Source organism: Genypterus blacodes, unplaced genomic scaffold (genome assembly GCF_046128005.1).
Source record: "Genypterus blacodes isolate CSIRO-AG114 ecotype Tasmania unplaced genomic scaffold, CSIRO-AGI_Gbla_v1 ptg000052l_1, whole genome shotgun sequence".
Taxonomy (NCBI): domain Eukaryota; kingdom Metazoa; phylum Chordata; class Actinopteri; order Ophidiiformes; family Ophidiidae; genus Genypterus; species Genypterus blacodes.
The window spans coordinates 2756549-2782138 of NW_027466864.1; the positions used below are offsets into that span (position 1 = coordinate 2756549).

Consider the following 25590-nt stretch of genomic DNA (forward strand, 5'->3'; position numbering starts at 1 on the left):
GGACTTAATTATGTCTTCCTCTGCTGGAAGTTGAGTGAAACAGTGCTTGTGCGGGAGTCTGACTTTTCTCCTCAGCTCAACTCTTTGCAGTGTGCTGTCTAATGTAAAGACACTGTGAGAGATTATATCCAAGGACATATTCTGGGAAGACAGGATGGTCTCTAACCACTGGGACATACTGGTTTGTATTCTATTTCTCACCAATTTCACATTATCCACTTGACCCATAATAATAAGAGTCCAAATTATTTGCATTTGGGACCTCAACGCAAATCCTTTCACCTAAATTAAAATGATTTATTATTTCACTTTTGACAGGACGATCAAACTGTAATTATGCTCCCAATGGACCAATGTTGGATCTCAAAATCTGAAAATGTAATACTGCTGCTTTCCACGTGTTTTGGTCTCATCAGCAAACAAAGAAGAGAAATGCCTCAGGAGACTAGAGGACAGAAACATTATTTATATGCAAAGATCTATTTGTTTCAGAGATTTTAATCCTGTCAGAATCTGTCATGATGATAAGATATACCTGACATACAGAATAAGATCTTTATCCTCTTCGTTTGAAATATATTGAATGGTAATCACCTTCACTGATGGTAGTACTGGTCTATCATGTGCTTTTATAGAAATAACTTTACAATTTATACTTATTATTGCCATGAATGCATAGTTGTCTTTCATTTACATGCATGCAAATTCTAACAACAAGCTTCTGACAGAGTTGTGCAGCAGTGATTAAGCAGCCATTTGGCACCATCTAGTGACAATTCATTTCAAGTACATTTCCCAAAGAGAAAGTCATCCTCCTGATCTAAATCACTCTGGGAATTTGAACAGTTGAGTATAAATTGTTATGTTGACTTTGTAAATATAGGGACCAGAGTACCCTGACTGCAAGATCATTCAGTGAACAAAAACCCAGCAGAGCGCTGAGGGAAATCTTAAATGTGTCTGTTAAGGTTTGTCATAATACGATCAGTGTCAATCACATGGAAAAATCATTTTCCAGATTAGGTGAGAAGGGGTTGCATTACGAGTTTCCTTTATGACCCTTTTAACGATCACAGCGTGTCAAATACAGCTTTATATATGACTTATAAATAATAATGATAATAATAAACATAATAATGTAATAGTTGTTATGGTTACCTAGATACCAGAGATTTTATTATTATTATTATTATTATTATTATTATTATTATGCCAAGTCTACCTGTAGGAGTTGTTGTCCATGTTCACATAAGTTGGTAATAAGAATTGTCATATTCTTTCATGCATTTCATTGCATTAAAATCAATCATTTCTTGGTACTGTATAGTTCAAACATTTCATAATGATATACAGTATAAATTATTTCATGTATTATGACCCTGCTGTAACTCAACTGCTGTAACTTATTTCCAGTTTGTATCTGGGAGTAGAGCTCACTGCTCATGAGTTCTGAAAACAGGAGTAACTTGTTTTAGGAGAAGACACACACACACACACACACACACACACACACACACACTTGCAAAGCTGCCAACATAATCTGCCTCTCTTGTGAACACACATAAATGTAGATACTGATGAGACACAACATTGGTGTGATAGTGTTCAAAGTCCTGAGATAACAAACAGGTGCACAGACTCAACTTTACCATAACAACTGAATGAATCACTCAAATCAGCCTGCATCAGCAACTTCACTCAAATGACCTACATACGTAAATCATATGCATATTTTAAGCTCAATTAGTGCTATACAACAATAACACTTGCAAATGAAATAATTTTTCCCTATTGGTTGGCTTAAATATCCTCGCTCTGCAAAATACTCTTAGGAAATGTCCTTTTTGTATTTATCATGATGTCTTTAATCATTAGATATCGACGTGGACAATTTGGTGAAATCTTCTTCTTATTGTCCCGAGTGAACCTTTGTCAGCAGTGCTTCACTGAGCTCTTCCAGAAGGTGCCATCTTGAGATTTATATCCTCCGACGGTAAAGAATCGAAATAATTCTTCACTTTCCACAATAGGCTTGACTGCTGGTACTAGCACAGAGGGATAAAGCTGAATCACTGACAATAAAGCATGCTGGAGTTGTAAGCTGATCATGATTGTAAGTATTTTCTGACATTTCAGCATTATATCCCTCGTAAAAATTGCTGGGCATTTGCAATTTATCAGCGGTCAGAAATGACAGAAATGGCTTACTCTGCTTTTTACTGTTACTGTAAATTTAGTCGAGGCCAGTTGGCATTGCAGAGTATGGAATACACGTTTGAGTAGAACAGACCACACTAGAGGAAAAGATCAGCCTGCGGATACGGAGCATATTCCTACAACAACATTCCTAGAATTAAGTTTTATCCTCTTTGATGAGTGATGTCTCTATGATTTGAATACATAGGACCACATCAGATATTTACACTTGTCTGTCAAACCCAGGTGTAACTAATCGGGTTTATAACAGCTGGAACCCAAGAATGGAACACAGCCATCCAGTCTGCTGTGTACTTTCTACATTTGGATGCAACCTGGTTACGTATAATCACAGCACCATATATTTAATGCGGCAAACAGTTCATGGATCATTACTCGCACTAAGTCAGGCCAGTGTGTGGAAGCTGCTTGTAAATAAGGATTCCAATCATTTGTGAAAGGTATTTAATCAAAATAACCCTCCTCAAAAAAGGAATGGAAAAGCAATTACTCGTTTCATTTTCATGCTATACTTACAAAACACAACAAATGTGAATTTACTATCTTGTAGACTAGGGGATTAGAAATAACACTAAATCATTTCTGTACTCCGGAGCCTGTTTGGTGACTGAACATTGTAACCTCTGCAGATGAAAAGTTTTGATTTACATGGTTCAATAATATGTCACATCACTATGTAAACACTGTATATTTAACATTAATTACTATAAAAACTGTAGGTATAAATTTGCTGCATGACACCATGAGCCAAGGTCAGAATCAATTCCAAACTGAAGCCAACAGAGGTCACTGCTGTGTGTGTGATGCAGGCTGGCATAGACTCTGACTTCAGTGCAGTTCCTCTCTGCAGTATAAGGATCAGTATCTGCTGACCCCAGATTCACCTCAGTGTGTGTGTGTGAGAGAGAGAGAGACAGAGAGAGAGAGTGTGTTTGTAGTACAGTATATCTGGGTCTGTGTAAAGGACAAGCCAACTTCCACCTGAGAGAATGAGCACTGCAGTAACTTCAGACACACACACACACACACACACACACACACACACACACAGAGAGAGAGAGAGCGAGAGAGGGGAGAGAGAGAGAGAGAGAGCGATCGAGGTAAGCCACGCCCCCTTCCGTCTGCTCATTTAATATTCAATGGGAGCGAGGCAGAGACACCGCGCAGGATCCGCCACAGGAGCAACTTGACACAGCAACAAGACGCGGTTCATTCATTTTGGAGCGGCGGACATGTCTCCCGTAGCTGACAGCACTCACCCGTCCTCCAGGAACGACCGCTTCCCCACTTTTCCCGGCTTGTTCCCGAACTTTTCACGGCCATAACCAGTATGGACCCTCCATCCGCGGACACCGGCGCTTCAGTACAGCATGCAAATACGTACTCTGACGTCGGCGATCATGTGGCTTTTGGCGTAGATCCTCCTTGTGGACGCCAATTTTCCTTTTCCTGTCGCCTGTTGTCTCCTCGGATATTGGCTCGCCGCGAAGAGGAATAAACACGGATTCGACTTATTTCGGAGGTGGACGTTCGCTTTCGGGATTGTAAGAACACCACCTGGGCATCGCGCCAAAACGGTGTGCAGGTAAGAAAGGATACGCGCTTCTTTTGTTTTTCTCCAACCTAGCCGGCCCAAACAAGTCCCCCCCCCAACTTAAAACAGCGTGTAGTTGTTTGTTTGTAACCTTCCCCTCGTCCGTTCAGCCCCCGTAACATCCGCACACCTCTGTATTAATATTTTAACTTGTCTAGCTGCGTTGAACTTTGCCTGTCCTGCCGTTTACACCTGCACACTGCGCTTGTTTTGTCCACCAAGTTGTTAATTGGACGTTTTGCCCCCCCGCCCGTGTTAAGTTTCACTTCGCCGTGTTGTTACCGCGGGTGGAGAAGGCGAAGAGCGAGAACATCGTGTCTACTTTTCCTCCTCCCCGTGTCGACATAACCAGCAAAACATGGCCGTCCTTTGCCGACATGTTGTTACGTCGATGGCGAGAGGGGGAACATTTGGGGGAGAATGTTTTTCTGCGCCCCGCCGTCACATCCCGGGTTGTGACGGTAGAAGCGAGCGTGAAAGTCAACACGCACACCGGTAAACACATTCACATTGTCCGATACTGGGGTCTGAGTGCAACTTTTTTCATTACGATGGTGTTTATAGACTTTGATTTGCGCGACTCTGATGTAGGCGTAACGTTACCCCTGGTGACGCCTCCTCCCCTCCGAAACCACAGCCGCCGCCGCCGCTGCTGCTGCAGAGAGACAGACAGGCAGAAAGAACGAGAGACAGACAAAGAGAGAGGAGGAGGGGGGGGCGGCAGAAAGACCATCAAGATCGACCGATGGAGACATACAGAGAGACAGGGAGACAGAGAGACAGACAGGCGCATGGAGGCAGTCTGGTAGAGTTGCAGACAGAGAGACAGACACTATTGTACCATAGCAGCTGACATTGATTGGCTGTATGTATCATTTTGTAATACAGTAGAAGCCATAGAACTTATATCTTTGTAAAAGCCTTTTAATTCTGAATATGATCTTTGCTTCCCAGAGCCACACTACACTGGAACACACTGCTCTCCTGTAACCTGGGTAACGTGTGTGTCCTGTCAAAATACAATATATGAACTATTTAACTCATCAACTGACTGATTCCATCCAGTTACAGTTTTTGGAGGGATTGACTCAACTTCTGAGCAAAGTTTATGTCCTTATTGCACACAAAGAGATACACAGAAACTAAACAAGCATACCTCCACCATAGCCAAACAAGCCCTAAAACACGTTTCACATCCAGACTACATTGCAATTATAGGCAGTCTATTATGGGATGTATTTGGCATCATTACTGTTGAAGAAATTTGATAAATATTGGAAAAATTGCCTCTCTTCCACAAGTTGAGGTGGCGTAACTTTTGACATAATCCTGCTAGAATCAAACCAACAAATGTGAGAGAGAGCATGACCTTAGCAGAGGTCGTGCGTTTTGGAGAAGTACTTGTTCAAGAATTGATGAACAATGTCCTTTTGCACGCCTAATATTGTTCAGAAATACCTTATAAACCTGTCAATTAAATCAGTGCTTGTATGTACACAAAGACATCCCCTCACAAAAGTCATCATCAATTCCAATTACCAACCAACTTATGTGGTCTTAGGTGTCTCTTCCATTATCTGGTTACATATCACACAACTCAGGTAACATCATATACTGGAGGTGGACCATAAAAGACGCCACAATGTTTGACAGAGGTCACTGTTCTGCAATCTCCAGTGATCTCATCATATACATGTAGCGTATCAGTTTGAGATTTGTCATAAATTGGACAGCAACACCAAATGCAGTCAGACTGAGTTTATTCAGAGGCCGTTCTGAGACTTTGTATATTCTAACTAATGCACTGGCATGGTGGTAAGGATGACAATGATTATGATGAGGATGGACACGCCGTCAGGACTGTGTGACATATACCAAGATCCTAACACCAGCCAATACCGTTTACACTTGCATATTGTGTGTATGTGTGTCTTGGTGAGATTCAAGATCAAAGCACCTTTGCCTATCTTAACATATTTTAGACTGATAATCAAAGCCTGAAATCAATGTACTATGCAGGAATTGTGCGCACCTACTCATTAGGCTTAACAACCGAAACACATATCTGCTCCACAGTATGTATACGCTTCAATATGGCTGCTCGTGGTCTGCACTGTTATCCAGAAGGCCCTAATAACTACTACTTAATCACCCTAAACATTCTCTAATCATAAAGCCCACCACGTCTGTAAATGATACGTGTGTGATTGTGATCACAGTGCATCCAGGCCCTTCTGTCACATCCACACTACCCATGATTCCCCAGGGCGTAAACTTGGCCCTGCGCTCGTGGGTTTTTTTTTTTATTGCAAAGAGAAACTTGGCTCGTGTTTTCCCTCATGTATCCAATGCTGATCTGCCAAATCAGAGATCACCAGTTAAATAATTTGGAATGGTGACTAGCCTATTTGAAATGGCGAGTGAGCAATCAATAGCAACCTGCTGTTTGTAAAAGTAAGCTGTCATGTTTTGAATAACACAAATCTGTTCGGTGTGTTTCATAGCAAAGGACAATCTAGAAAATAATGTTACGCAGCCTTGCCTTAGTAATGAATAATAATAATTTGACGTGATAATATTCAAATCTCTATGTTGGAGAAAATGAGTTTGTTGTTTGAGAATTGATGCTCCCTCTGTTGTTGCACAGAATTATCCAGACTACACATTATAAGACGTTATTGTTGAATTGTTTTTACTGTGCGACAGATACAAGATTAGGCCTCCATTTAAATGTATTTTTGGGAAACATTAATCTCAGCATTACCGGAGGGATTAAAAAGAAATCACGGTCACCCTCAGACTCCAAAAGTAGTTTTTCCCCCCACATCATTGCTTTACATTGACAGCAATACAGACAGCAGACGTCTTAATAGTGGGAGGTTTGTGTACATCCAAAGTTCACGGGGTTTATCGACAGCGCAGTCGTTTTTTGGAGAAACAGAATACGAGTTTAATAATCCATCCTCGCTGATTTCCCGCTCTCACTCAGCCATGCAGTGTTTCTCAACATGCAGTGACCTCTTTGAATGTCAGAGCTAAACCACCCAGCTGTGAGGTGATCCACTCTGTTTGATCCTCCAGGCGCTTAGTTGTTTGCCGTAGCCAGATAGCGAGAAATGAAAAGGACTCGGGTCCGTCATATTAATGTAAAGTGAATATCGTAGCGCGTCAAGAACTGCGATAACAAAAAATTTACTCGCAATCGAATCAGAACACCGGGGCGACATTTATGGAGTTTATCCCGGAATAAGCATTTTTCTAAAGTCAAATATGTTACTTAGAATATTATCTGGAGTTCAAAAATGTTCTAAAATCCAAACTTTTTGTGCCATCAAAGCCCCAAAATGGCTTTTATCATAGGAGGTGGGAGAGCTGGAGACATCACTTCACATTTCATTATTTATGATCACACACTGAGGATGGTGCAGTATGTAATCAAAGACTATTTGTAAAAAATAAAATGAAAATGTTGACAGTCACCAGACAACCAGAGGACGAATATGTCAGTCGTGCCACCAAGACGTCGTCGAGTTTATCTTCCTGTAAGTCACTGCTGAGAGATTGACAGTAACGGTTATTTGCGAGAAATAATACGTTTCCGTTTGATCATAAAAAAATTGGCCTTGGCATTGTTTGTTGTGTTGGAATGCTGGTTGGAAAAGGAAACCTGTGAATGGTTGTGTGCTTAGTGTGATGCTAAGTATAAGGTGTTTATAATGGATTAGAGGTTAATTTTATGAAGCAATGATTGTAATACAGTGAGCAAGAAGAGTGATGTTCGTTTTCATTACAGTTACATGTTTAGGCTGGACGGATGGATACATTGTGCAAATCTATTGGTGCAAAAATTCAACTTGTCCCCCTAGTTCATTTTTGTGTGTAATATTCCGTGGAAATCTGCATCTCCAGACCGCACTTAACGCGAATACATACAAGCTATAATAAAGCTGCCCGCTCTCTCAGAAAAAACAGTGAAGTGAGTCACGGCTGGTTGGTGGACGGAGGTTGTTATCATCACAGCCTGTCGCGCCTCAGCTTGGCTTCGCGGTGACTAGCATCTACGCCGCGCTTTGTTCTATCACGTTCCGTCGGGTTCTTCTCTGCTGTCGTCAGGTGTCTAAGACAACCGCAGAGGTGATCTCACCTGCGGGGCAGAGATGGGGCCGAGCGTGGCGGAGGAGAAGGCCACACAATTAGCGAGGGACAAGGAGAGGAACTATGGCGGCGGCAACGTGTGAGAGAGAGAGAGAGAGAATGTGTGTTGGTCTGAGTGAAGGTATGGCACAACAAGAGCGGTACAGAGGGAGAGAGAATTGGGTAACACGAAGACAGGCTGATGAAAATGTTCAATATTGGTGTCAGGGAAGAGCTCGATCCGGGGTTTGATTTTGGTGCAAACACTGCAGTTAAGCTCAGGATTGAGTTAGATTTACAGAAATGTTACACCACATTTCTTTTGGGAACAAAGGCAAACATTTTCCAAGGTGAGACAGAAAGGAGCACAGTGTTCTTCCATATGATTACATTATGTAGGCATTAGGCAATTCCCAGTCTGGTGTTACACTGGAGATGACACTGCCAGTTAGTGCCACTGGCAACCGTTGCGGAGAAGAAAATCAGCAGAGAAACAGAAGGCGTAAAGTAAAAGTTAGCATGGAGAGGATTTCTGTGATGGTTATGTGTCAGAAATCCAACCCTGGAGAATAAATGGTAATTTTTAAAAAAATCTGTCATCCAGGCTCCCAGTTAATGAATTCAGCTTCTCGTGCTGGAGTGTCCCATTGCCATTTTCGAGCAATACATCCAAGAGTTATGAAAAGACGAATTGACAGACTGTCTTGTCGCTCAGGGGATGGACACATTCCCTATATGTTCAGCTCCAACTGGGGAAGAGTATGTGGTGTATCGGCCAATTTTTAAATATTATTAGAGGAGAGAATGTCAGCTAAACTTGTGCGAGGGGCTCAATGACCCCAAGATGACAGGAAGTATAAAGTAAGCTTTGCCTTTTACAAAGAGCGGCGTTAGGGCTGCAGAGTGTGGAGAAAAAGCTGCGATATCAGCTAACTTATTGGATGATGCAATAATGACATTTGATGTGATAATTCAAATGCAGTGTCAGTGTCACTTCTATATGCTGAAAATGACAGAATACAAATGTAAAGTATAAAGTAAATACCAGAGAGGGGCAGTAACTGTGCCTGAGCCTTCATGATAAATATCTTTATAAATCCAAAAACATCAATGTATACGTATCATTACTATTTTACTGCTCCATATGCTTGGATTGTAACACTCCACATTTTGCACAATACCCGGGTATGTCAATGATTTTCTAGTTAAAAAGTGAAACTACACACCAGGCAGTGTAACAATCTAAAATATAAGCTTTAGGGATCTGTGAAACAGAATCTACATTAGGCGTAACGTCATTACACTGTACAATGCGCAGCAACAATCAAACGGGATTGTCTACTATACACATCTATCTGGACACAATGCATTTTCAGCCACGCTACACGAGAGAAGGTCTTTACAAATAAAAGGAGAAACAGGAACAGTTATTGGCTTGGCTCTCTCAGAGTTACTGGGCGTTTTGTTGCAGACACGCAGGCTCGTCCGGGGACCAAATCCTCGGTTGTCCCACTCACATTCTCCTGTGTCAGGCTGCCTGACGCCATTCATCTGCTACTGCTAAGCGCTTTGCCTAGCACACGGTGCAGGCAGCCGCTATGGAAGGGGGAAAGCTGCATGTCAGTGATTCCAGTAAACTAGATCAAAGTCAACATTTTCAGTATTACATTTAAAATGATCTGATGTCTTCCATGCTCTTATTGACATCACATATTTAATACATTGTTTTGTAGCCATCTGTTATAGGGAATACACACAAAGGACTTCAGGTAAAGGATAAAGGTTCAATCAAAATCTGTGTGGTGTTGCAATGTTGCGTTAAAGAGTTTATAGTATAAACAGTTTACACTCACGTCAGGTTAAGTTATAACTTTGTTTAGTTGAAATGTTGCTTTCACTTTTCCTTCTTACAGAATAGCTACAAGTGACAAACCCATTATAGAAAGGAATGACAGAGACGGATGCAGAGTCACAAAGGTAGAAGAGATGAGAGAGAGATGAGAATTAGCATAAGAATGAGAAACTGCGAGACAAGTTTGTGTGTGTGTGTGTGTGTGTGAGTGAGAAAGGGAACAAGAGTGTGCACACCACATAATCCACTACTAATTTATCCAATGTTTAAACAATATATATGTAAATTCAGAATATAATAACTGCAGCCCTCTTTGGAAAGTTTCCTACGGGATTCCTGACTTTGCTCGCACTCTGTGTCTGCATATCACCGTCCGTCCGTCCTCGTCCTCCGTATCTCAAGTTTGGAAACCAGAAGGGGGGGGCCGAGGGGGGAGCGAGAGCTTATTAAAAAAAGCCTTCTGCATTGCACCACATCAGCCAATCAAAGCACATAGACACTCCCCTTCCCCCAGTTTAGACCAATGAGGAGAACCCGGAGCTAGTTCACATAACCACGCCCACTGCAGGAAAGGCAGAGATTGACAGCTGGGGAATCTGGTCACACAGGGACACTGAATGCACATTCTAATACACATGCAGTAGAACTCAGACGCGTCCAGGCTTTGGACTCAATCGGACGGTAACGCCTTCTCTCCCTCTCATACACGTACACACACACACACACACACACACACACACACACACACACACACACACACACACACACACACACACACACACACACACACACACACACATAAGGAAACATGCACAAATCTGAATGTCTATTTCTTATAACTGACCTCTGCTGCATGATGCTGCCTGAAGAGTTCAGAGACCAGCAGTAGATCCTCTTTTTAATGTTAATTGCTATTACCAACCCATATTATTGTTTGCCTTCTAACAGAGTAAATGCACATTCTGCCTGTCTCCCATTCAAACTCCACCCTGGCTCGCTGCGTTGAACCTCAGCTTTAGGGTCAATTTGTTTGAGTGCGTAGAGTTTGCAACAACAAACTGAACTGTGACGGCCTTAGACGTTCCGCTCGACTATGCACATTGCATTTTGTTCACACCAAGGTCGACACAGAAGAAGAAGAAACTCGTATCTCACCTTGCTTGATTGACGCGTTTGTCTCTGGTGGTAAATGTGTGCTGGAATATCTCATTCATTTGCTGAACCAGGTCTTAAGTGTTGAATTTTTGATAAAGGTTTACTCAATTCTAAAATAATTGCCATTGAAAGTCTTTCAGGGTTAAATTGTACAGAATTTTACCCCGACTATGATTCTGGCTGCATGTCACCACCTGAAATGAATCTGATGGCATTGTTCAGATTCATTGCAAAGGGTGACATGCAGCCACAAAAGGCAAACGCTATTGGTTAAGCTTTTTAAATCGAGAAAGCCTGTTACATGCCGCCGTATTGTCTAAAATGCTCTTAGATGACACAGCAAACATCCCTGAGTCACAAGCAGTGTTGCAAATTACGGAGGACAGAGTTGAAAGTGGGATTTCTGCACCACCATGACCGAGCCCTTGGTCAAGCAGGACAACATAAAGCTCAACCATAAGCCACTTCATCAACCCAAACTCTGAACTAAAAACCTGATTTGCACCACGAGAAGCCCCAGCCAGCGAGTGAGCTCTAATTTCAAAATCAATGTTTTATTCCGTTGTGGTCCGTCAGCAGTTGAAGCCTCCACACAAATATGCGTCTGTTTGTATGGAGGGGGAAGTTTTGCGCCCGTAATCGCTCCTCAGCCGTGACACACAGTATGCAAAGCCACACGCTTTGTTTGCGAGAACGATCACTTCAATCAACGGTCTGAAGGCCGGATGCAAAAATATTAAATCTGTGTGTGTAAATGGAAAAGTCTGGAAGAAAAATTGCCTAGTCACTGACTCGTCTGCAATTACCTGTGTTAAGTGTTCACCTTAACCACTGTTAGTCTGAATGCATGGTCGGTTTGTGCAGCAGCTACAGTTGGAGACGTTTTAATACCACACACCACACACACACACACACACACACACACACACACACACACACACACACACACACACCTTAATCTTGGACTTATCACATCGTTCAGCATTGCAGTTCTCCATATTGTGCCGCCCGAGTACACAGAGATAGAAATCAAACTACATTATGAAAATATCCTGGCACGGGGTGTGAACATGCCACTCATATTAGACACGTTAATATGAAATAATAAGTTGAATCGCCCTAATAAGATGCCAGCTCTGAACCATGATGAGCTTCTCCACCGTCCAGCAGGAATGAAGTTCAGCTGGATGTGAAACACCGCCGCTGTCGTGACACCGATTGACCCCTGCTCAGTTTCTGCTCCTCGAAACACACATACGCTTTCTGTTAGTTACGCTGTTACCATGGCAACCCATCCATCAGTGGCAGAGTGGGTGACACTTGGATATTTTTATAACTCGCCTTCGTGCCGGTGTGTGTGTGTGTGTGTTTAATGGGAGGAATATTTGGAAGGCAGGCACCGTTCTCATCACCCACATGACATTATTTTCATCATGCCATTTATAGGCTACTGTGTGTCTGACCAGGTGTGTGAATGGAATAAGGGCAGGTGCACGATTACAAGCTGAGGTTTCAGTTAATCCTTTGGGAAAGTTTGGCAACTAATTCTGTTAAATTGCAGAAACCCGTAACTTGGTGGCACTGAATAAAATTCTAAAATGTTGATGGACTTAAAAAGCAGAAATTGTCATCGATGTGCAAAATTCATTGTTTGGGACTCATTTTAACATCTTAATATGATTCAGGTAGATCTATGTGTGTCGTGCGTCGGTTGCCTGCGATTATTTCCCAAATGATCCAATTTTGCTTCAATCCCAGCCCAGCCAAGGTGTCGCTTGTCTGTTGCTATGCAGACTACAGTAAATCAAGCGCAGCTCACACAGTGCAGCACTTTGCTTTGCTGTAGAGAAGCTGCGTGATGAGATTTAAATGAATTCCACGACCGTCCAAAATTTAGCTTCCGTTGACTCTTTCACACACACACACACACACACACCCCGGCAAGGACACGTGGTGTTGGTAGTGGTGCTTCTCCGCACCCACACAGTACACACACAAATGCACACACACTCAGTCCTCCTCTCTGCAGTCGCTTGCATGGTGGAACAAGCAGACCACCATGAACCACCTTGTACTCGACAGACACACGCAAACAAACACACACCCACTCACAACAATTGATGAAGCAAAGCCGTGTGTGTATTCCCTCTGTACAATATGTGTCTCTTGTGATATAGCTTGAAATGTGTGCGTGCGTGTCATTTAAGTGTGTCTGACGGTGTTTTAGAGCTCTTTTCGGTCTCGGGGCTGTTGTGTAACAGTAAGAGATGGACACAGGCCACCTGGGGCTCGTTATCAGATGGCATGAACACGTCATTAATGCTTCTAAGTTTATACAAACACATCCAACTCTTTCTGATTTGTCATATAAACTGTCAAACTCCCACTATGACCCACCTGAGTTGATGACTGTGGGTACTTGTGTGTACTTGGCGTGGGGCTGCAGAGGTTCTTCATACTCGTTTGTGTTTGATGACGGCAAACATGAAAATTCCAGTATATAAAGGTGGCATGTTGCACTTTCAGTCTATTTCCCTCCTGCTTCTCGTGATGCAGCAGGAACTAAGTGTGAAGAACGAGATTAGCAGTAGGAGAAAAGCGTCCTGTAAGACAAACATGCCCTGAATGCATCATTTCTGATTGCGGTCTTTATTTCTGCAACATATTTACACCAACGGGCCAGCGAATGACTGTTCCTCCGGCATCTGTGTGTGTATAAACTAATACCTTCAGAGATTGCAAGCGAGCGATTTGACACTAGTTTGAGTTTGGTCACGTTTCATGTTTATGTATTTGTTTCACACAAACCTCAGACGTTATTGGCAGAAGTCGACGACAACAGAATCTTACATTCTCTGATTTCAATTAAAGCCAATTGATTTAGTCACGGCCAAATTTTTCAGATATGCTCAAATAAGGACCGAGAGGAAAACCTGCTGTTATTTGCTCAGTCATTCTCCTTTCAGTTCTCTCTGGATGTCCTCCTGAGCACCGTTATACTTCTGATTCAATTACATCATGTGCCTTTATTCATACATTAGCCACGCTCGGTGGCATTGAGGAATGGTATCGATCCCCCGCGTGTGCTCTCCCGTTTGTATACCATGTAGCCAAAAAGCCATTACTGCCAGGACCGGTGATGTATTCGCAGGCTGGCCGCATTAAACCTCACGTCCTCAGAAAGATGAATCCGGTGATATAATGCACCAATCAGACAGGCGACTACAGACAGATGAGCGGGGCGAGGGCTGCCAGGCTGAGTGTTCATACAAGTTTAATGAGCATCCAGACAGGAGGGCGTTTGTGGCTTCAGAACTGAGCTCACCCGCCAGACAGAAGCTAAAACCAGCTGACTGAAGTTAGACGCTGACTGAGCGCTGGCAGAATCACTGTTTACTAAGGGGCAGGTTTGAGCGCGCAAAGGCCCCACAACCAGTTCAAAGTTCTTGATTAAACAGCTTAGATAGTCACATCCATTCATTTGGGCCATGTGTCCAAGTCTGTACGACTCAATGCAGCGCAACCACAGAGCTCCAGCATGAGCCAGTCTGCCCAGCTGAGAGTGTGTGTTGCATCTGTAGCGGAGACGTGGTCCCTCCCTCCTCTCGAGGAAAGGGAGTAGATGAGAAGAAGCTGTTGGTGCCAGCAAATCAACCAAGCAACCCTGTACAAAGGCTTTTCTCCTCTTTCAGCCAGATAACTCACAGCAGTTGATTTGTAAAGCACCTTTCCCCTGCAGCTGCACAGATGCCAAAATATATTAGATTAGTTATGATCTTCCGTAGTATTCAGATTTTTGAGCAAAGCGTCATCGTAAACTTAAACTGTTCTCTTTTGCCTCTGTCCACTTGGGATCAGCCCAGCAGGAGGTACAACCCAGCGTTCGCGCCGCAGACTTTTTTGATTTGCAAAGAGCAGGAGAAGGGGTGACTCAGTTCCTTTTTGGGTAAGCTGTGGCAGGAAGCCAGCACAAGCAATAGCACGGCCTTGGCACCGGCACACCTTAACGGATTGAAGCTATTATTTACGCCGTTAGTTACACAGTGGCAGTACGCTGCTTTTTCTCTCTCTCTCTCTCTCACTCTCACTCTCACTCTCTCTCTCTCTCTCTCTCTCACTTTTCGCTGTCAGATGCTAGTCCTGTCACACATCAGCACATCCAGATAGAAATCACTTCTGGACAGTGAGGCGGCAGAGGCTCACCTGAAGTGAATGCCCTACTCTACACGTGGCATTTTAGACACAATCTGTCAACTACTTCTAAAGATTTTTGATCAGTAAACTTACGTCAACCCAACATACTGTCTATACTGCCTCTCTCAGCGATACTGACGCAGCAGCTACTTGGCCACAGCTCTTCATGCATGGTAACCATAGCGATGGCTACCATGGTAATGAGTCTGCATTCTAATGATACCTTAGCGGCCTGTTTAAGGAGTTGAGATATCTTGGGACAATCAGTAGCCTAGCGGATGACTTCACACCTCAGGCGGAAAGAAACTGTTGACAATTGCTTGCTCTTTTGCGACACCATTGCCTCGATCTAGAGTGATTTACAGATCCCGGTGCTAATGTACAGAGATGATGGAACACCCTGAACCGTTGCCACTAGCGAAGCATTCTTTATCGTACAGTTCATCACACATACATTTGCCCCGAGCACATTTTAGAAACCCATAATAAAAGCTTGTGTTGCTTCCTGATGCTAAACCATTTTCTGTCTGGATTTTGATTCCGCTTCTCCCCGCCTCGTCCTCCCCGCTGACTTGGAAAAGCCTGTTGGCCTTACAGACCCTCATTATAATTGAATAGTGCTGTCTTTGCATCAGCTCATTTAATTTTTACTGGTGTGAATATGTGAGTGCGATGCTGCTGTGTGAGTCCTCCAGAATATCAATAGACCTCTTCATTCGGATTCGCTCCTCTCTTGGATTGTCGCCCCCTGGGAAAGTTGGAAGTTTCCTCTGCTCTCTCTCCCTCAGTTATTCTGCTTCTTAGCGGTGGAGGTACGGTACCATCTCACAGAGCCCAAGTGCGGCGCTCCTTGGCTTATGAGGTGTATACACAAGCCAGTGTTGTGTTCCTTCCTTTGGTTTCTTTTAAATACCAACAGCAGCAGGTTTGTCAATCATCTTTACGTCCTTGTCCGAATTTGGGCATCAAACTACAACGGTGAGTCATATTTAAAATACCATGGCCCATTCAGCTTGGTTGTACCATCTGTCAAGGTCATCTGTATGATATATCTGCAGAGCTGCTGGTGTGTCGAATGAGTTTACAGAATTGTTGTTATTAAATATTAACTTAATGGATTAATGGCCGTAGCCTAATCCTCTCCTCAACAACTTACCGTCCCAGCTTCTGTTTACCACATTTAACTCCAGATTTGTTGTTTGGTTTGTCTCCTCACTTTAATCTTCTCATCAGAATTAATTGGCACTGCAATTAGTTCTTAGCTTTTAGGTAAGATGCTGTGAGATATGCTTTCATTTGTTGTGCGGTCTGTTTACCGCCTGTACATCCGTCTGCTGTGCTGCAGTTTGTGTCGGCCTCGATTGACCTTTTTCATCATTTAGCCATGTTTGACCTTGAGTCTGTCGTTGGATCTCCTCTGGCTCGCGTCCCACAGCAGATTCGCTTTAGACACTGCTGAGCTTCAATCACTTGAAATGTTTCAGTACTTGGCACACTGAAACCAGCGCTCTGGTCTCGTGCTGCCCATGTTTCTCACTCCCCTTCACTCAGGATCCACTGTCTAGTCTTTATCTAGTTTATTACCCTCAACTATACTGAAGTCAATTCAAGAGCTGAACTGATGAAAGATTGTAGCTTCTATCAGGAGCCACCCAAGTAGTAGATTTGATAGCACATTATTTAAAATACTTTTGTTTCTGTACCTCTTTTCCCAGGAAGTGTCCTGTCATGCAGTTCCAGGACATCAGACGGCGCTGGAGCTGACACACTCGGCGAGCTCAGCCTTCAATACAGCAAACCACCTCCACCAGAGCTTCGCCTTCCACTGCCCTCATCTCTTTCGCCAATACTCCTCTCCAAGGGGAAACCTTTCTCCACTGCTTATTTCAGGCCCGAGCTACACCTCCATCCTCGCTACCTCCTCGGTGGAAGATATATAGCGTCTTTCACACAGCGGTCCTCCATCCTGAACACAACCGTCCAATTTCTGGGCTCCTCTCTCGGTTCAAAGGTTTGCACCTCACCCGCAGTCCCCATAAGGGCCTCCCTCATCAAGCACAAGCACCTAGCGCGGCCGTGCATCAGGACCAACCATGTCTAGTCGCCGGAAAGCCTCCACTCCATGTATGATCCGACCAGAGCAGACCATGGTGGAGATGGATGATGACGAAGAGGATTCGCTTGACACAGAGGTACCTGATAGAGTTGGACAGTATTTCTCTTTAGGATGTGCTTTTGATCAGATAAATGAATCAGGTGGTCCAGAGAAACCCATGATTTTATTTTAGTTTTGAATGCTTTCCAATACAGTAAATGAAAGAACTGAGTATATGCTTACATCCTTTGTATGTTTTACACTGTAGATTTATTGGTTTTAGTTTGATACACCAATATGTGCTCAAGCAGCCCTTTGTCATTCTAGCATTCAGTATTGTGTGTATTAGATAATGTGTACAGAAATGATAAATCAGTTTTTAGTCGTCTCTTTGCAATCTGAAACCTCCTTCTCCCTGTGCCAGAAAACTATGGAGAACCACACTGAAGATGGACCTATGGAGACGGATCTCTCTGGGGAGGCGCAGCCATCTGCGGACATGGAGCTGGTGGCCTCAGAACCCCCCACACCTCCAGACAAACCAATGAGCGAACCGTCGGACCTGTCCAAGCCTCAGCGTAGACAGCAGGGGGGCTACGAGTGCAAATACTGCTCCTTCTCCACGCAAAACCTCAACAGTTTCAAAGAACACGTGGACTACAATCACCCGAATGTCATCCTGAACCCTCTGTACCTTTGTGCCGTTTGTAACTTCAACACCAAGAAGTTCGATACCCTGACGGAACACAATGAGAGGTGTCACCCCGGGGAAAGTAACTTTAAATTCAAACGCATCAAGCTGAACAATCAGACAATCTTAGAGCAAACGATAGAGGGGTTCAGTAACAACGCTGTCATTTACAACACATCCAGTGCCATTTCTGGCAGAGGGGAGGAACTCGGTGCTCTACCATTCAGCAAACCCACCACAGTCAAGATCGGTAAACCAAAAATAATGACGGACAATAAACGGACTGAGTCTCAGCTGGGCAGATTCAACCCCGAACTGGTCAAGAAGCCAATCACGGCGCTCAACGTCAACGGGACGGTCATCATCCCGGAGTCCACCCTCCTCAAAGCAGACGGCCTTTCTCACATCATGCCTTCACTACAGCGGCCTCTAAACTACACCCAGGTAGGGAGAGATGAACAGATTGCACATTCTGCTTCTCACCTTCATTCTGGTTAAAACAATGGGCCTCATTCATCAATATTTCGGGTATTTTCTTTGTTGATTTATGTGTACAAGGAAGCATACAAGCGAAACAAAGGCCCAGGTCTGATTCATGAGTGAATTCACGAGAACCTATTTGATTGAATACGTTCTAGTCAGTTGATGATTAGCATAAGGAAACGCCCCCACAACTCCTTAAAAGGTAGCACATTATAGACTTGAATTTGATGGATTACAGCATGAATGGATGTGTGGCTGCAAAGACAACGACAAGAAGAGAAGAGAAAATAGTTTCTGGGCATTAGAATAGCTTATGTGAATAACCAGGCAGAGTGTATGTTTTCAGTTCTGGGAACACACGCACACACGTGCTGAAGTAAAGATTCTTTGACCTGCAGCTAGGAGCAACACAAAAAAAAAACGTCTCTGAGTTGGCAAGCTTTCCCTCAGGGCAGAGCTGAGCCGAGCGATCTTAGCAACTGCTTTGCTCAAAGCAGTAGAGCAAACTCAAACCAGACGCAAACTCCGCGGGCGCACTGGAAAACTGGCGCACTGGAAACCTGTTCTACGGACTGATGAGTCACGCTTCACTATCTGGCAATCTGAAGGCCAAACCTGGGTTCGGTGGATGCCAGGCGAGCGTTACCTACTCTTCTGGTCGAACAGGATGTGTAAACCGGATATATAAACACAACCATGAGGTCTTCCTCTATGCACTTTAATGTTGTTTGACACTTCGTCGATTCACAATTTATAACTGAGGAGCCGACGCAGATTTGTCGGGAGTGAAGTTCATCGGGCCGTTCTTACTTTCATGTGTACTTCTTCCAGTACGAGACAAATTGAATGGGTCCTACAATTTTTTGTGAATTTGTTCTTACGCACAGGGTAAGAACAAATCCATTCGTACGCATGGTTGATGAATGAGGCCCAATAACTCCAAAAGTACAAGTGAGAGACTTCATCTTCATTCTTTGTTGTAAAGAGGCCAGACATCAGGCCGGTTGTGTTCGTCCTCTCTGCACGTTTATCATTTTGTCGTTGCGTCATTCCAGGTGCCGAAGATCGCAGTGCCCCTCAACACGACAAAGTACAACCCGTCACTCGACGAGAACCTGACGCTCATGTCCTCCTTCAACAAGTTCCCCTACCCGACACAGGCTGAGCTCTCTTGGCTCACCGCCGCCTCCAAACATCCGGAGGAGCAGATCAAAGTCTGGTTCACCACGCAGAGGCTCAAACAGGGCATCAGCTGGTCACCGGAGGAGGTACACATCATCTAATCATACTTAACACAATGTCCTCAATCATGTTAATGTGTCTGTGCATGTGGTCAGTCACTTCACACACACAGAAAGAAATGAATAACAGTACTACAACATTACATGTAAAGAATCCTTAGTTGTATGTGAAATCTCCATAATAAGACGAGTGGAAGAACAAATTCTCTCAATTCCAGTTCTGATGAGACTCCTTCCTCATTAGACGTCATTTTTAGGATGAATTCATGAGCTTGTTGTTTGTAAGCCGGAATTACTTATTTATCGTTGACTGGGTCTTTACCCTCTGTAGGTGATGAACATACTAAGATCTCCCCCTGTAATCTTTTGGGTTCTCGTCTCACAAATGTACATTATGAAAGCATGGAGAGGTGATGTTCTGTGGGTGCGATACTTCATACAAAATACACAACTTCAACATGAGGTTTCCTCCCTCAACAGGTGGAAGAAGCCAGAAAGAAAATGTTCAACGGCACCATCTCCTCAGTCCCTCAGACATTCACTGTAGTCGCTCCTCAGCTCAACTCTCAATCGACCGCCAACGCCTCTGCGGCCTCCAAGTCCCTGCAGGTGGCGGCCTCCGTCCTCCAGTCTCTCCCCTGTCAGCTCCTGGGACAGACCAGCTTAGTGCTCTCTCCCGTGGCCAACGGCTCGACTGTCACCTGTGCTCCGCTGGCTCTCTCCCTGGCAAATCAGGTACAAACCGCAAGGCAGAGGTTTGACTCGTCTAGGCCCGAGACCGCACGCAACAATTTAAACTTCGAGACAAATGTAGCTGTGGCAGCCTCAGGGCCTTTTCAACTTGAACGTTGAAAAGGAGGACGTTTGTTGGTTAGAGACTGGGGGCCTGAATAGCTAAACGCTGACGTGGCGCCGCAGCATTTTCAAGCTCCGCCTAACTTAGTTGAGCTTTTTCATTTGGCTAAAAATAGGACTCTGGGCTGGGCAGTTTGTGTGTGTGAATTTAGCTTTGTCATCGGAAGTATTGCTGTGAAAAATGCAATTAAGCCGGTGAAATCTATGGAAGAGGGAAAAACTGCAATCCAAGAAATTCCCTTATAGAATTCCCTGAGTCGTGCTTAGTTTAACTTGGCAGACGCGTGATTGGTATCCATGCTTTTAAGCTTTCTTGGCGTGTATGTATGTATACAGCTGAACTTTGAAATGTCCATCATCTCCTCTGCTCTTCATCTATGCCCCCCTCACCCTCTGAGTCTGTGTGCCTGCTCCATTACCATTCCCAACAAATCCAGATGAGAGATTTGAATTTTCCTCTGTGATAACCACAGGTGGCACAGTCGCTCAAACGACCCCTGGCGACCCCTGTGATCGCCACAGAAAGCAAACGGGCCTCCATCATTCAAACCCTCACGGCGCCCGTGGTGGCGTCCAAGCTGGCATCGCCCAAAGTGCTGAATTTCACAGTTGACCCCAATAAAACAGCTGAGCAGCTTTCTGTGCTGAGAACCAGCTACTCACAGTGCCCGTTCCCTGAGGAAGATGAGGTAAGAATAAGTGAGTGAAATGGAATTATTTGTGTATTGAAAGTATTGTGTGTTGGTTTCTTATTTTCTATTTGTTGGCGCAGGCTGTTGTTGATACGCCGGCGCTTACTGTTGTGTTGTTGCATCTTGTCGTACGGTAGATATACAGGCTGATAGAAACCACTGGGCTGTCCAGAGGAGAGATAAAGAAGTGGTTCAGTGAACAAAGGCTCCTCAACCTCAAAGGTAATTTGACTCGATCATAAAAGACCAAATCTAAAATGGCGGCAGTAACTTGTGCCTACTTACTGAAACTATTTAAAAATTCAAAACTGCACAATTGTTGGAAGAAAATCCATTTTGTGAACTGACCAAATTGAACGTCACTTTGTCTCTGTGGCAGGCGTCCCTCCTCCGCCTGTGCTGGTGAAAGCAGAGGTGACTCCGGCGCCTAAAGACGCTCCGGTCAAGAAGGCGTTACCAAACCAGTTCCCTCTACTGGAGAGGATGAAGGGGAAGTCATCGGAGCAGCTGAAGGCGATGGAGGAGAGTTTCCAGAGAAGCGGCTCTCCAACCGAGGCAGAGCTCGGTACGGCCTCACAACCTACACTGACTAGAACTCACACACATAATACACACAGAGAGTAAGGATGCAGGAAGGGAGAGACGGCTTTGCTTGGTAGTGTATGATAGAAATTGACTGAATAGCAGATATCTGTTAGTGGAACACTGAACTCCCAAGCTAGCCACATATTCCATTTATTTGACACAACTCACCGGGTGACTGACCTCTGTTGTGCTTCCAGACCAGTTGGCCCAGGAGACCAAGCTCTCTAAGACCGAGGTGGACTGCTGGTTTTCGGAGCGCAGAGCTCTGAGGGACAACATGGAGAAGGCCTTACTCACCATGACGTCAAAGAATGCGGAGGAGCGAGCAGAGCGGCCGGAAGCACTGCTGAACGGAGCCTCTCACCCGGAGCAGGAAGGGAAAACCCTGCGCTCCTCCCCCAATCCACCGGCCCTCTCCTCTTCTTCCTCCTCCTCCTCCCCTCCCGTGCTGGCCGTCTCCTCCCCACATCCACCAGCCCTTTCCTCCTCAGCTTCTCCTCCCATCCTCACCTCCTCCTCATCCTCCTCTCCCCACCCTCCCGTCCTTTCGGTCTCGGCGAGCCCGACGCCCATCGCCGGCCGCTCCCTCACCCTGCTCAGAGAGGTAAGAGTGAGACAGGGAAGTACAGCAGAGCTTGTTAGACATGTTTAAATACGTCACAAAGGTAGAAGGTAAATTGTAAGAAGATTAAGATGAAGTAGCACTTAAATCTAGGATGAGCTGCTCTTTGACTTTACCTGGAGATTGATGAGTTTTAAAATGACGTAGTGGAGATGTCAACTTTAATTTGATGAGTCGAGTTGACAGTCAATGCCATTTACTGTGAAATAGTGTCTGGAATTCCGTTATTCACCGTCACGATGGTGGAAGAGCTTTTTATGAGTGGCAAAGTCATTAATACTTCATGGAATTGGCCGACACTCGAACGTCAGACGAAGTGAGATAAGATGGAACAAAGTGGAAATCTGGAACCAGAAATGACAAACTACTGCATAACTAACGAGGGCAGCTATTTATAAAGTTTCCAATCTTTGTGTTTTCACTCATAAAATCTGGAATATTTAATTGGTGGAAAAAGAAATAAAAGGCAAATGAAAACTCTGTTGTTGATCTTTTGGGTTTGACTCTAAAGTGTGAGCTCTAAAGTGTTTTGTAAAGAAGTGTCACTCATAGAAAAACACTAAAGCACTTTGTTTTGTCACATTGTTGTAATATTGAGTCAAACAAATGCATTTGAATTGAACCTTTTATGATGCGAGAGTGAGTCTAATTGGTAACCCAATGCGTCCCGTCGTCAGATGTTCTGTCGGACCCAGTGGCCGTCCCCTGAGGAGTACAGTCAGCTGGAGGCCCAAACGAGCCTGGGGCGCACCGACATCGTCCGCTGGTTCAAGGACCACCGCTTGGTGCTGAAGAATGGCGAAACCCTGGACTGGATGGAAAGTTCCCAAGCCCAGAACCCTGAACAGCAGAAAGCAAGCCAGGAACAGAACGGGCAGAAAGCTGAGAAACCCCAGAGCGTTTCCACAGACGCTAAGGCTGTGAAAGGTACGTTATGTTTACACAGCACGGCCTCGGGATGTTTTATTTCCACTCAAAGAATCAAATCATAAATCTGTCTTTGATGTACTGTTTATTGAAGCATTAAAATAAGAATACTGCCACTGATTGCTCGGCTAAAATCATTACATCTGCTGTCGACACATCGCCACATCGTTTTCAGTGATGTCATTTATGAATTCAGAAATTCTGAAATTATTTATCTAGAATGACTTCTTTGTGTATTTAGCATGTAGAAATCAGAGTCATAGTCATAGTTTATAATGTATATTGGAATAAGCTTCAAATGTCATGTAGCTGTATGAAGATCAAGGTCCGTTACTTTCACTGCCACTGAATGACAGAACTGGAGGTTTTTCATATGTTGTTATTTCTACTTCTTCATCCTTTGTGCTCTTCCCCTTCTGTTTTTCTTTATGCCACCGCTTGTCCAGTGGAGGAGGCCGGCGCCAACGCAGAAGCGGCAGAGCAACTGAAAGTGTCCAACCAGGACAAAGCCCAGTGGCTCGCCGACAGACTAGATCACAGTGTGACCGACCTGAGCCGGGGCAAGCCGGACCAGACCGGCTCCAGCCTGGCTGAAAAGGGGAGGTGGGTGGAGAGGCGGCGCCCATCTTGGGATAGATCGATGATCTTAAATAGATAACTGCCCACATCCCAGAAGGAGTGTGTTGATATGTAAGTCTGGCGGTGCGTTTCCTCGTCAGGTGGGTGAAGGTGACGGTGGCCGTGGAGGAGGGGAGCGACGGAGGGGAGGAGCGACAGCGGCTGGCGTCAGACACCGATATTGTGGCCATGGAGCAGCCTGGGAGGGTTACTGGATGATGGTAGGTTAAACTAGTGAAATACTCCTTTAAGGAAGGCTCTTAACTCTTCAATCAAATGAAAAAATAATAAATAATTAAGAATCAGATCAGTAACTTAATGTTCCAAATGTTTCCTCCTTTTGTATAAAACACAATCCCTAGGACCCTTTATTATACTATTACCTTTGTGTCTTTTCCCTATTGACTGAGAGAAATGCAGAGATCCCTCTTAAAGATGATGTTGGCCCACATTTATAAATGATGTCCCTGTCCCTTTAAGATGCCCCAGCTGCAGCCTCCAACTGTCCAGGAAGTTATTAGAGTGTAATTAACTCTGATTGGTTCTTTGAAAAGATGACCTGCTGGGATGGCAGGATGATATTTGGACTACATGATCATTGGCATTACTCTCACACACACACACACACACACACACGCATGCCCACACGCCCACACACACGTCGCTGTGGCACCATTGAGGGTCCACATGTGCAATGTGAGGCTCTTTATGACAAATAGCTCTCTGTAGCCACGATACTAATGCTATCACTGTCATCAAGGACCACTGTAAGTATTCCATCAGACAAGACGAGCTGCTACACATCTGGATAATATGTCTGTTCAGATGGATTTCTAAATTAAATCAACTTGAGGCGAGAGACCATGGATTCAAATAAAGCTACACATGTGTTAGAGCAGTTATATTATGTTGAATATTGACATTACAAACTGTAGAGAACCACTACCAGAAATGGGCTGTTTTTGCTCAGTGTACAGAGCGGTGCTGCATCAAGTAGAGCAGTGTTTGTTGAACAAGATGCAGCGATTCAAAACACTGAACCCTTTAGCTGTTTTGCCAAGTGAGTCAACGAGTTCCTCTCAGTTGCCTGTTTTGATTCTGTTCCAGGTTAGGATCCGAACGGCCCGCTGAGTCATCGGCCACCGCGACATGACTCACGTTGACCAAATGTGGAAGCAGTCATATAACTGCCTGTGACGTCATCACAAAGCACTGGGGACTGCCGAGTTCCACGTTGAAGCACCGACGCGTGGTGCTGACGCTGACAAAGGAGGAGTGCCAAAGCTGGACTTGACGAATTGTTCTTACTACTAAAACACTTTTTTAAGGGCCCTTGTAAATATGTTTGTGTATTGGAAAAAGAAAAAGCTTTGTACAGTTTTGCTGGGTGGTTAGGTTTTGTTACGTTTTTGAAGAAAAGTCTGACTGATGCCCCAAAACCTGGAAATGTTTCTTTGTTGCCGTTATGTGATCAAAACGTATAATGGTTTCAGTTATTCCCTAAAAAAAAAATCAGTCCTATTTTTTCATTCAATTCAATTCAACTGCGCACTGCTCGCTGAGTAGTGATGATGGCACTTGCATAATTCAGTGGTGGTAATAGATATTGTCATGACTTCATCGCCACAGAAGGTG

The 25590-nt window shown here is 44.3% G+C and overlaps 1 protein-coding gene across 1 annotated transcript; it reads left to right on the top strand.

Moving 5' to 3' along the window:
* The first annotated feature begins 3352 nt into the window (after nt 1-3352).
* zhx2a (zinc fingers and homeoboxes 2a) lies at nt 3353-25482 on the top strand. The gene is made up of 13 exons (XM_076150509.1): nt 3353-3802; nt 16862-17338; nt 17666-18376; nt 19471-19683; nt 20137-20391; nt 20985-21200; nt 21341-21425; nt 21583-21768; nt 21986-22392; nt 23088-23337; nt 23784-23940; nt 24057-24176; nt 25063-25482. The coding sequence occupies exons 2-12, from the start codon at nt 17240-17242 to the stop codon at nt 24172-24174; spliced, it is 2697 nt and encodes an 898-aa protein (XP_076006624.1). The 5' UTR covers nt 3353-3802; nt 16862-17239; the 3' UTR covers nt 24175-24176; nt 25063-25482.
* The last annotated feature ends 108 nt before the right edge of the window (nt 25483-25590 follow it).